Source organism: Bombina bombina, chromosome 5 (assembly GCF_027579735.1).
Source record: "Bombina bombina isolate aBomBom1 chromosome 5, aBomBom1.pri, whole genome shotgun sequence".
Taxonomy (NCBI): Eukaryota; Metazoa; Chordata; class Amphibia; order Anura; family Bombinatoridae; genus Bombina; species Bombina bombina.
Window position 1 is genome coordinate 773,573,110 of NC_069503.1, and position 14,402 is coordinate 773,587,511.

Here is a 14,402-nt window from a genome sequence, read left to right on the forward strand (position 1 = left end):
GCTATTAGACGCTGAATCTTGTGACGTTGATGTTTCGCGCATGCTCTAAATTCATTACAAGGTAATGTTGGCATTTGTTCGCGCATGCGCAAAGCTGGTCTCACGGGAGCAAGCCTTGAGTTGTGACGTAGGGAGCGGGTGGGACCGCTTTCTAGTCTAAGGCGATATCAAAGCAGGAAGTGGGAGATGGGAGGAGCAAAGAACAGTAAGTGATATTTTTTTAAAAGATTGCGATTTCTTACTAACAGTTATATTGAAGGTTTAAAAAGTTAGCGACTAAGCTAAACATCGGATAGGCTTCATAGAAAGTGCAAGATATTATCTAAAATTTTCTTAAAGCTATAGTACCTTTTTTTTAAAAAAAATAAATATATATTTTTAAAATATTGTTTTGCTACATAAGTAGCTAAGTTATATAGAAAAAAAATATTATTTAAAGGAAGTTAATTAATTATTTAAAGCTTTTCTTAAAGCTACAGTACATTTAAAAAAATATATTTTCAAAATATTGTTTTGCTACATAAGTAGCTAAGTTATATATAAAACATTTGTAGTTAAAGGAAGTTAATTAATTTTATAAAGTTTTTCTTAAAGCTATAGTACCTTTTTAAAAAAATATTTTCAAAATATTGTTTTGCTACATAAGTAGCTAAGTTATATTGAATAAATATTTTGTGTGTGTGTATATATATATATATATATATATATATATATATACTCTTTATTTATAAGGTATGCCATTTCTTTTTTTTTTTAAAGTAGTTTGGGTAAATTGGTTGATATTTCAACAATAGTTTTATTAATATAACAAACCCCTTACAAATAGGTATTACTACAGCTGTAGCTTATTTATGTTATATAGAGATTTATATAGTTTATTGGAAAAATATAATATATTTATATAATTATTTATTTTGGATAGTAGATTATCCAAATAAGGTGTCTCTACACCTGAAGCTTTTTTTATTTAGGATTTATTTAGGACAGTAGTTTGTCTAAATAGGGTGATGCTATATCTGTAGCTTATATAAATTAGTGTGATTAAATAGGGTTTTGCTATACCTGTAGTTTATTATATATAAAATATTTTTGATATATTTAGGACAGCAGTCCATAAAAATACAGTATTGCTACACCTGTAGATCAAATATTTATATAAAAGCAGAGTTACAAAATAGGTTGTTTCTACATCTGTAGCTTAAAAATAAATAGACTGCCCTCTGAGCAGGCTTATCGACTAGTATCAATATAACTGTATGTTATGCAAAACTGTGGAATGGGTAATAAAGGGATTATCTATCTTTTTAAACAATAACATTTTTTGAGTTGACTGTCCCTTTAAGGAACATCTGTGTACAAAAATGCTCTTCTTGTTAGTTTCAAAGCCAAAGAAGCTTTAACAATCTTGTTTGTTCATGTAAAATATTTTATATGTTTAAATAGTGCTCTTTCATATGTGTTATAGAATTGTTTGGGGTTTATTATCCATTTAAGTCTTGCAAATCTTATTTTTTTCATTTAAAAGGACATTGAACTCCTCTTGGTTTTGAGTGAAAACTGCTTTTTCACAAATTCCTTAGGAGGCCAGAAGCTAACTTTACAACCTGCAAATTCCGCTGATCAAATAGTTGGTTGGTGGCAATTTGCAGCACTTTAAAAATACAGGTTACAGATTTTGCTTGATGATCTCTTAGGTAGTGAGAGCCAAAGCACTTTTTTTTTTTTTTTTTTTTAAAAAAGCAAGATTAAATATAAGTTTTCCTTGTCACTCTTTGATAAAATCTACTGGACATATTTTTCCTAAATTAGCAAAAAGCAGTTATCTGTTCTTCCTTGTTATTTGTTAAAGTAAGTGGGCATCTTAAATTGTATTACAGTTTTTGTATGGATTTCCCTGAGCAGACAAATACAATTTGTGTTTATAATTTTGGACTTGTTACTGTCTTTTAAAGGGACAGTCTAGTCATCATTAAACTTTCATGATTCAGATAGGGCAACTTTCCAATTTATTTTTTTCTCAAATTTGCTTTGTTCTCTTGGTATTCTTTGTTTAAAGGTAACACAGAGATAAAAAGTGTATTAATATAACCATCTTGGTTATTCAAAACTGTGGGATGGGTAATAAAATGATTATCTTTTTTTTAAAGAATAACGATTCTGAAGTAGACTGTCCCTTTAGTTCATCTAAGGGAGTTACCCTTAACCGTTATCAACCAGTAAGCATTCTTGTCTCACTAGCTGAGTCCTTGACAAATAGGAACCTCCTGCTACTTTCAAAATCAGTTAAAACAACTTTAACTTCACCTTTGTTTATGCAAAAATATTTTAACATGTTTTAGTATTGTGTGCTTTTATAAAAAGTATGGTCTGATTGCATTGGTTTTTCCATGTGCAAACTGCGTTAACTTCTCCCATAGAAGTCAATAACGAGTGCAAACTGAAAAAATACCTAACATTCTCTCGCTAACCCGACAGGAGTTATAAAATTGTCACATTCCAATGTTCTTCACACACAGCATATGTACTTTTTATTATAAATACATATTTCTATAAATATGTGTATATACCAATACCTGTATATCTATACCTACCCACACACATATATATATATATATATATATATATATATATATATATATATACACACACACACATATTTAGACATGTATATATCTCTATGTTAAAGCCTTTTGCAGTCTTTTTATTTCTTACACCTTAAGACCTCATATGTTTGAGCCCTTATAGCTTTTTAATGCAATTTAGTAAAAAATATTTTTTATCAGGGTAACTGTACTGTTAAATGTATTTTTGATGTTTTATGGTTAACTTTTTTGTCTTGCGTAACATTTAACCAGAGCTCAGAAGTCCCGCTAACCCAATGTGCGTTAAATTCAATTGTGCCTGAGTGAACGCGTTAACTTTCAACTCATCATACATGTTATTTCTGATGTGCACAAAGAGCCGTGCAATACCCCATATCACTTGCACGTCACACTTATAGCTCAAAGTTAGTCTCCTGAAGTCTCTGTTACTTGGAACCAGGACTGGTAATAGTAGGTAGAAAAAACTGTCACACGTCTGTACTTCATGCTGATCGATAAGGCAGTCTCCTTATTAAAATCACGTTTTCGTGAGCTTCAATCCGTCTCTCCTGTCCTCCATACCCGATAGCTCTTTAGGTTTCAGAGTATGTTTGGTGACTCGCACCAAACTCTCACAGGTGATCGCTGACGTAAGGTGGGCGTGGTTTCAAATAACAGAGACTTCAGGAGACTAACTGTGTGACTCAGTGTTCTTGAGCTCGCACATACCTCATATTGTGAGTAGACACCCTGCAGGGTGGTGCTTTTATTATATGTTTTATAATTTTTATGATTAAATTGATTTGCACTATGTAGGTGGCCTTTGTGCGCTCCCTATCTTTTTATCTAACGGATTTCTACCCTACTCCATGAGATACTGGAGGAATTATTGAAATTAGCAGCTGCTATCTACATCTGATTCATTGCCTTTCTGGAGTATCTATATATCCTTTGATATGTATACTGTGAAATATAGTGGGTGCGCAGTTTTCCTATATACAGTATTGTATTACATTGGTTTGCCTATATATATATATATATATATATATATATATATATATCAACCAAAAAAGGTGCACTCTCAGGTCTTTTTTAATGAAGTAAACAGATTACTTTATTTGGAACGTTTTTCGGGGATCTAGTCCCCTTCGTCAGCATAATTAAGTGGTGAACACAGCAAATATTTATAGTGTAAAACGTCAATTAAACAAAACTCATACCAAGCTTGAAGTGTGGCGCCAAACATCCGCCCTGGAACGCAGCTTGCGTTCCACTGACTCGTAAGACCGGAAGTCATACAAACGTCACTTCCGGTTATGTGATCCATTATGTTATAGGCTGAAATTCAGCTAATATACCAATTTAACTCGTGTGTTTTAAGTGTCAAAATTCCCATAGTGAGAATAAATATAGACCCTCCTTTAGTCAAAGTGTGATCACTAGGCTAAGTGTACAGGTATATTTACGGCTCGATGTTGTCAAGGCAACCAATGTTACTTATTGTTGCCATGGTTACATATACACAAATGACGATATGTGCAACAAGCATGTTTTTGCATATTAGGACCACAATGAAGTTTTGAACATTTGCAAGGTCCCATGCTAGCCTGCCTTCTCATCTGTACTATTGTAATAAAACATATATACAAATAATGATAGATTTATATACACAAATAATAGTGTACCCAGTTGGCTAGTGTTAGGCTATTAGGCTGCCTGTTAGCGTCAACAATCTCCAAGGTCTCATGTTATTTTGCCCTTTTGTGCCTGCAACTTATCTATCATAAATACTTTATACACATCAACAGTGATACCCCATCGGATTCACTTATTAGGGGTTATGGCTTTACCATATACATCACTGGCCGCAAAAAAATCTTTTTTAAAAAATTAAAAATAGGATCATGAGCATATATAATGCACCTAAGGACTGTATTGTCATGTTTATGATATTCAAATACTGCTGCAATTAGGATCACAGGTTTCTGTGCTGCCTTATTGTGGATTATATCGAGTGTAGATGACTTAATCACATCTTGAGACCGTTATTCAGCTAATATATACACCTTATTCCATACATTTCAGAAACTAGGACAAGACTTCATAAGCTCTATACCAAGTATATAACTGTAACAAATTCCAGGATTAGCTGAAAATTCATATAAATGTGGTATGTCCATACTTTCATCTCTCTATAAATAGAGTATCAAAGCCCTTCCATCTTGTAGTCAAAATGCCAGTCTAATGTGTAATAACTGGGTAACCACTCTTAGACTACCAGACTTCCACTAACCAGAAGGGGTACTAAATGTTCCCTATGGTTCGTGCTGTGAGAACACGGTAGGAGAAGGCACCAACAAGTGGGATCCCCACCCTACACCAACTACACAGAGTCATAGCGTGACAAGGATGTACCTCAAGTATGTAACACACTCTGATGGCACTACAAGAGAACTTTAAAGTCTGGTACAGTATTTAGTCCACCTGGGAAGATCGTGCCCAACCGGTACATCCATTGTGCTTCCCGCTGTAACAATATTTTATTCCAATCCAGAGGGGGGACATGATCTATTAGGGTGTATCTAATAGATGATACTGAGTGGTTTTCCATCGCACAGTGCCTCGCTATGGGTTGGTCAGAGTCCCCATTCCGGAGTGCCGGAAGGCAGGCTAGCATAGGACCTTGCAAATGTTCAAAACTTAATTGTGGTCCTAATATGCAAAAACATGTTTGTTGCACATATCGTCATTTGTGTATATGTAACCATGGCAACAATAAGTAACATTGGTTGCCTTGACAACATTGAGCCATAAATATACCTGTATACTTAGCCTTGTGATCACACTTTGACTAAAGGAGGGTCTATATTTGTTCTCACTATGGGAATTTTGATACTTAACACACAAGTTAAATTGGTATATTAGCTGATTTTCAGCCTATAACATAATGGATCACATAACCGGAAGTGATGTTTGTATGACTTCCGGTCTTACGAGTCAGTGGAACGCAAGCTGAGTTCCAGGGCGGATGTTTGGCGCCACACTTCAAGCTCGGTATGAGTTTTGTTTAATTGATGTTTTACACTATAAATATTTGCTGTGTTCACCACTTAATTATGCTGACGAAGGGGACTAGATCCCCGAAAATGTTCCAAATAAAGTAATCTGTTTACTTCACTAAAAAAGACCTGAGAGTGCACCTTTTTTGGTTGTTATATCGTGTTTCAAGTTTGCACCCAGGCGGTTGTCAAGTCGTGGGATATGCTGTTGTTTGGAAGAATATATATATATATATATATATATATATATATATATATATATATATATATTATATATACACATATATATAGTGCTTAGCAAAAATGAGTACACCCCTTTTGAAAAGTAAGATTTTAGTCAATATCTCAATGAACACAAGAACAATTTCCAGAATTTTGTCAAAACTGAATTTTATAGAACATTAGTTTAGCTCATTACATGAAAGTAAGGTTAATAATATGACAAATTAAAAAATTTTTAGGTTTACTCAAAGTAGGTGATGCACAAATGAATACACCCCACAGCAAAAACTACTACATCTAGTATTTTGTATGACCTCCATGATTTGTAAGGACAGCACCAAGTTTCCTAGGCATGGAATGAACAAGTTGGCGACAGGGCCGGACTGGGAAATCAGACTGGCCCTGCCTCACCCCCTACAGCCAGCCCCTCTGAGGAAGCGTTAGTGAAACGCTGCGTCAGGGGTGTTTGTTTTAATGTTGCTCTCCTAATAGTACAAAAATAATCCAGTATAATCTTAACTTTAAAATTGGTTGTGTTGTTAAAATGATAAGACAAGTGTTGTGAACCATAGTATCTTAGCACTTTAATGTGCGCTGCATCTACAGCAGTACCTCTAAACTATCGATACATAGTAGCTGCAACAACAGGCGAATATATCTGCAGCAAACACTAACTTATTTTATTAGTTGCAAGCGTCAACTTTAGAACGCATATATGGTTAGTAATATGGACTACAGTATACTTTTATGGTAATAAGAGTAATGCAGTAAAAAATCATCTTGCAAGCTATAGTGCAACATTAGCAGAACCACTGGCAGACTTAACTGGTTGAAAGCGTCAGCTGTGCTTAACATGCATGTCTAGCAATAGTCGCTTAGCAGATGTAGTGTAAAGTGGTAACGCAACAGTAATAGGCTAGCCGGTGATTTGTCAAAAGGGCTAAGAAAAAAAAAAAAAAAAAAAAAAAAAACCACAACAAAAGTACCACTTGGATTACCGTAATTATAAATAAACCTGATACATTCTTAACAGTCATTTTTACACTGCAAGAGAATTTTAGATCGAAATGCTGCTAAAATAACTACTTGTTATAAACATTTCAAAAGCGAACTATCACAACTGCCATATTATATTGGTGAATTAGAACAGCTAAGAATTGATTTACTTACCGTGTTACAGAGTAACAGATTGATGTGCTGCTAATATCACCACTAGTTATAAACTTTTCAAAGGTGAACTACCACAACTGCCACATTTATATCAGTGAATTAGAACAGCTAATGATTGATTTACTTACCGTGTTACAGAGTAAACAAGAAAACACTAACGGATTTAGCAACTAAATACATATTTGTCAAACACAAGCATTTAGATACAGAGGAGAAAAGACTTATGTATCCGGGTAAAATTACACAATAATATAAATGCCAGTGAGCACAACAGTGGTATATCATATATTATAACATAAGCCGGAATAATAAATAAGCCAGATATAACATAAAAGTTATTTGCTCCAAGTAAGTCCGCCACTGACTGACATATAGTTATAAGCATCATCGAGCAAGAGTGTTTTAACGCTGTATTACTCCAGTTTTCAATTTATACAAATACCAAATAGTGTAACACCATACCTGACAACGTGGGGAAATTTAAACTTGCACTAATTAAGTTAGAGAGATATGATGCTCTGAACGCTATATAACATAGAAACAAATCAGTTTCAACATAACACAGCAACAGTAGCATCTAGGAAACTAGAAGAAAATATATGTTACAGTTGAAACATACATGATACAGCAGTGATTAAAAACTCTACTCACAACACAAATAAACAACATTTTAGGATATATTAATCCAATAGAGGGAGATACTTAATACCCAACTTGTGGGCAAATTATAATATAAAATGAATTAAATCAGTACTCTGCAACCATGCCAGAAATATAAGGCCCATTTCTTTCATAGAGTACTGGTCTTATCAATTGTCACCAATATTGGAAAAATAATAGATTCCTAAGGAAACCTATGTATACAGAGATACTAGTATATCAGTACTAGGAGATGTGGTTTTAAATTGAAGTGGGCAGCAGAAATATATAAATATTTGCTGTCATTTTAAGTATATAAAATAAAAGTTATTTTTTATTATCCCTACAGAATCTATACTATAAACTTGACTCAATACTAATAATGGTGCATAAAAGCATACTTTCTGGACATACTCACTAACCAGTGAGAGATGTCTTTCTAAATGTAATACCCCTACAGCCAAGCCCTGCCCCCTCCAGCCTTGCCCCTTAACATACCCATCTATAAAATGTTGTTTTAGGTGATGTACCACACACCCAGTTTAAGGAAAAATATTAAATTACAACTGAACTGCTTTTAATTCAACATTTTTTTGACTTCCCCAGCAGTTTAATACAAAAGACCTGCACTTCTGATTTTCTGTGATTGATTGGGATGTAGGGATGGGATCTTAAACTTTTACTTGTGTCAAGCAAAGGCGAGACTGTGTTTGCTAGGTCACATACTACATGATCACAACCATCCAATGCAACAATATGGGATGCACACCACGTCATTACCTTGTCCCAAAGCACAGGGCAGCCCAGGGGTAGAATCTTATCTGCTACTACAGCGGAGGCTCAGAGAGAGTCAAATCAGGGGAGGGGCTGTACTAGTCTAAACAGCACATCAGCAAGTTCTTCTCCACCTGACCCGCTGCCCATGATGATGTCACACTGGGCGTTAATGGCGGGTGGGGCTAACCGGTGGCCCGGTTTTATTTATTATTGTGACATGATGTAGTTTTAATATGGTGATGCGTATTAAAACTACATCATGTCACAACAATAAATAAAATTTGAGGGCAAAGTAACGGCCACTGCGCTCCTTAACACTGTGCTGTGGCGCTGCCTGTGCTGAGCTCACACTCACTGTTTGCTCTCTACACCACACACTATGTGCAGGTGCCGGACTAGCTGCCAGCCCACCGGGATTTTTCCCTGTATCCCAGGGGCCCAATCCGGCCCTGGTTGGCGACATATTGCAACAGCTATCTTTTTCCATTCTTCAAGAAAGACCTCTTTAAAGCCTGGATGCTGGATGGAGAGTGATACTTAACATGTCTCTTCAGAATTCCCCATAGGTGTTCGATTGGGTTCAGATCCTGAGACATACTTGGCCACTGCATCACTTTCACCCTGTTCTTCTTCAGAAATACAACAGTGGCCTTAGATGTGTGTTTTGGATCATTGTCATGTTGGAAAACTGCACGATGACCAAGGGCACAGAGTGATGGTAGCATCTTCTTTTTCAATATAGAGCAGTACATCTGTGAATTCCTGATACCAACAATGAAATGCAGCTCCCCGACACCAGCAGCACTCATACAGCCCCACAATAGGACACTGCCACCACCATGTTTCACTGTAGGCACCATGATTATTTCATTGTACTCCTCACCTTTGCAACGCCATACAGTTTTGAAGCCATCAGTTCCAAAAACATTTATCTTGGTCTCATCACTCTAGAGTACAGAGTCCCAGTATTCTTCTTATTTTTCAGCATGTGTCCTGGTAAATTCTAGGCGGGCTTTTTTGTGCGTGGGCTTTAGGAGAGGCTTCCTTCATGGACGACACCCATGCATTCCATTCCTTCCTCTGCAGTGTACGCCGTATTGTGTCATGGGAAAAAAATCACCCCAGTTTAGCTTTCTACTTTAGCTAACTGCAGTGAACTTGCATGGTGATTTTCTTCAACCCTTCTCATCAGAAGACGCTCCTGTCGAGGTGTTAACTTCTGTTGACAGCCTGGACGTCTCTGTGAGATGGTTGCAGTTCCATCTTTGTTACATTTTTGTATCACTTTTGCTACAGTATTCTGACTGATAAGTAAAGCTTTGCTGATCTTCTTGTAGCCTTCACCTTTCTTGTGTAAAGAAATGTTTTTCTTTCTCAGGCCTTGTGACATTTCTCTTCCATGTGGTGCCATTGCTCACAGCATGACATGGGAAGGGGTTTTCTTTGGTAACACCCTTTTATAATCAACTGTCTGCTGGACACCTGTTAAATGAACAATTAGACTCGCATGTTGTTGAATTCTTGTTAATTAGGAATTTGTTGTCAGACATTTAGCTCTGCTCCTATGACTTTTATTGGGGTGTATTCATTTTTGCAACATGTCTTGAATGAATTTGTTAGGAAAAATACTTTGTTGTGGGTGCAAATTAACAAATCTTGTTTGCAACCAATGGCCTGCATTTGTGGGAGTATTTTGTAGTATTAGTGTCCCATAGAATATGTTGTTTCTGAAAGGTAAGTAAAGGTTTTCTGACAAATCTGTTGGGGTGTACTCATTTATGCTGAGCACTGTATATATATATATACACACACACATACTTAGACATACAACATGTAAGTGATGATAAACTGATGAGCCAGTAAAAACATTTTCTAACTCAGTGTTATTACATGATGAGAAATTACAGCTACAGTAGACAAATGCATTATCAGTGTTAGGTAGTCACATGCAGTGTTTGTAGACGTGTTTCAGTGCAGCTTCAGTGTTAGGTAATATATACTGGATATAGATATATAGATATATAGATATATAGATATAAAATCCCATGTGTGATGCCATTATTGATATGTCATATTATTAGTGATTTTTATATTTGACGTGATTTATGATATTGTATAAAGAGGTGTCAATCCCAGAGTTAAAAACAGTCAAGAGGAATTATTTTTGAACATACATATTAAAAAGTTGCTTAAAATGGTACGTTTTATTCATAGGTATGAATGAGCTATACAAACACATATTACCTTTCTGTGAAGATGGAACACATTTTCTGTAATTATTTACTTAACATATAGATGTATTATTATAACCAGAGGTTAATGCATTTGTTACTTTACAGAAGATATTGTGGTATAATTCCCCACCCAAATTAATGACAGTCATGACTACTACCAGTTTATGCAAGGCCTATATCCCTAAATGTAACATTTCCTAAACATTAAGTTATATTACCTAAAAGAAATACAAGATCTGACATTGGCTCGTGGATAATGCCTCCAAAAGTGCCGGAATGTAAATCTTTATTACCACCTTCCACCTACAAGACAGAGTCACACAAAGCCAAAGAATAAATGTTATTAATGTATATTGCATTATGTTTATTTAGAAAGTCACTGCAATTCAAGACCTTTATACGAACATATATACATACCTCCCAACATTTCAAAATTCAAAAGAGGGATACCGCCCCCCACCCCGGCAAAAAAAATTAAAATGTGGTGGGCGGGGCTTAAAAAATCATATAAAAGTAATATAAATAAAATTCTAAATAAAGTCATATATTTTAATACACTTAGGCAGCAAATCAAACACAAGCTCAAACCACTGGTATGGCTATGTGAGCTATGTATTTAATTAGCCTTTGCAAAGACATTGCTAAATATTTTTATCTTAATTGGACAGTTAATAATAAATTCTTTAAAACTGCTCTCTGCATTCCCCATTAATATTCTAGATTCTGGCCTTTAAAGTCAGCAAAAATGCACAGTAGCACACTACATAGCATACACTTACACATGCAGATACACACACACTACATAGCATACACTTATACATGCAGATACACACACACTACATAGCATACACTTATACATGCAGATACACACACACTACATAGCATACACTTATACATGCAGATACACACACACTACATAGCATACACTTACACATGCAGATATACACACACACTACATAGCATACACTTATACATGCAGATACACACACACTACATAGCATACACTTATACAGGCAGATACACAGACACTACATAGTATACACTTATACATGCAGATACACACACACACACACACATTACATAGCATACACTTATACATGCAGCATACACTTATACATGCAGATACACAGACACTACATAGTATACACTTATACATGCAGACACACACACACTACATAGCATACACTTATACATGCAGATACACACTTATACATACACACTTATACATGCAGATACACATACACACACTACATAGCTTACATTTATACATGCAGACACACACACTACATAGCATAAACTTATACATACAGATACACACACACAGTTATGGATACAGATATACACACACACTACATCATATATGGGTATCTGTAATTCATTGTATGGGGTCCTGGGGTTGGCAAGCACATTAGCTGGCAGTCTGCGGCTGCCACTGTTCGTTACCCTGGTATTAGCACTGCTCATTGTATAAAACTGAAGGCATGCTAGTTATCACCAGGGGTTAGACATCATCACTACCAGAGGTAGGTTACAGAGGTCACCAGTGTATACAGCCTTCTTACTCCTGCTTAACCCACACACCATTCCTTTTTCACAGGGAATCTAACAGGTATCTAATCCTGTGAGAGCAAGCTGCTTCTGAGTATGGGCCCAATAGAATTTAAAAAAAAAAAATGTAATGCATGGGGCAAATCGGGACAGATTTTAGATCCCTAAAATCGGGACTGTCCCTCGAAAATCGGGACTGTCCCTCGAAAATCGGGACAGTTGGGGGTATGTATATACAACCTAATTCTATGCCCACCTGAGAGTTGTATTTGACTACAATGAACCAGACAGCAGAAAGGCTCAGAATGGTGCACACTAGTGCTAAGGATTTGTTATTTGCTGTATTAAAATAGAAATGTAGCTTTGAGTGGTACAGCTTTTCAATGGCACTGATAAGACAAACATGTTTCTAGAAGAAAATAACTTATGCATGTGTTTTATGGCAGCACTTTTTAACTGTGACATAATAAAAATAAAAATATTTTGTAATATAAAGTCTCCTTAAATGATTGATATAAATACCTGTTAAACTAATAAACACTCTAGACCAACTTTGATTTTTCATGCAACAAGAGGCATTGACCTCCCAAATCAGTAATTCTAATATAAACCAGCTACAATGAGGTAGGTATTATTATTGTATTATTGAATATTTTATTTTCCTCTGGCATATTGTTTCAATATAGAGACTTTTAATTTTATATTGGTACATCAACATTCGTAAAATGTTGTGAAATTCAAAACAAATCAACTAAAAGAAACTTTATTTCTTCTACAGAAGGAAACAACTCCTCCAATTCACTACACTTTGTTCCAAATTTTCACTCACTTGATACCCAGCACAATATATCATGAATATCTTTGGAAAAGATAGAAACTACATCAATGATACTGAGAACAATTACGGCTAGATTACGAGTTTTGCGTTAGAGGCTATGCGGTGCTAACGAGCAGTTTTGTCTCACCGCTCACTTACATACAGCGCTGGTATTACAAGTTTTCAGAAACCCATCGTTAAAAGACAAGAAGTGAGCGCACTCCAATACCAGCGCTGCTTAAGAAAAAAAAAAAAAAAAGTACACCTAATCTAAAAGCCCTATTAAAATAAAAAAGCCCCTCCAAAATAAAAAAAAACCCTAGCCTAAACTAAACTACCAATAGCCCTTAAAAGGGCCTTTTGCGGGCATTGCCCCAAAGTAATCAGCTCTTTTACCTGTAATTTTTTTTTACAAACAACCCCCCCAACAGTAAAACCCACCACGCACACAACCAACCCCCAAATAAAATACTAGCTAAAAAAACCTAAGCTCCCCATTGCCCTGAAAAGGGCATTTGGATGGGCATTGCCCTTAAAAGGGCAGTTAGCTCTATTGCAGCCCAAAGTCCCTAACCTAAACATAAAACCCACCCAATAAACCCTTAAAAAAACCTAACACTAACCCCCTGAAGATCGACTTACCGGGAGACGTCTTCAATCAGCCAATAGAATGCGAGCTCAATCCTATTGGCTGATTGGATAAGCCAATAGGATTGAACCATCAGCCAACAGGATATTTTTCTACCTTAATTCCGATTGGCTGATAGAATTCTATCAGCCAATCGGAATCTAAGGGACGCCATCTTGGATGACGTCACTTAAAGGTACCTTCATTCAGCTTTAGTCGTCGGAAGAAGAGGATGCTCCGCGTCGGATGTCTTGAAGATGGACCCGCTCCACGCCGGATGGATGAAGATAGAAGATGCCGTCTGGATGAAGACTTCTGCCCGTCTGGAGGACCACTTCGCCCGGCTTGGATGAAGACTTCACCCGGCTTCGTTGAGGACTTCGGCCCGGCTTGGATGAAGACTTCTCCCAGTAAGTCGATCTTCAGGGGGTTAGTGTTAGGTTTTTTAAGGGTGTATTGGGTGGGTTTTATTTTTAGGTTAGGGTCGGGACTTTGGGCTGCAATAGAGCTAGCTGCCCTTTAAAGGGCAATGCCCATCCAAATGCCCTTTTCAGGGCAATGGGGAGCTTAGTTTTTTTTAGCTAGTATTTTATTTGGGGGGTTGGTTGTGTGGGTGGTGGGTTTTACTGTTGGGGGGTTGTTCGTATTTTTTTTTACAGGTAAAAGTGCTGATTACTTTGGGGCAATGCCCCGCAAAAGGCCCTTTTAAGGGCTATTGGTAGTTTA

The 14,402-nt window shown here is 36.2% G+C and overlaps 1 protein-coding gene across 3 annotated transcripts in view; it reads right to left on the reverse strand.

The window, feature by feature from the left end:
- LOC128660817 (beta-Ala-His dipeptidase) overlaps positions 1–14,402 on the reverse strand; it is a 102,250-nt gene that overhangs the window by 15,606 nt on the left and 72,242 nt on the right. For all 3 annotated transcript variants that reach the window (XM_053714860.1, XM_053714861.1, XM_053714862.1), the window contains exon 7: positions 10,902–10,986. In XM_053714860.1, coding sequence (XP_053570835.1) covers positions 10,902–10,986 — 85 coding nt within the window. The remainder of the gene's footprint in view (positions 1–10,901; positions 10,987–14,402) is intronic.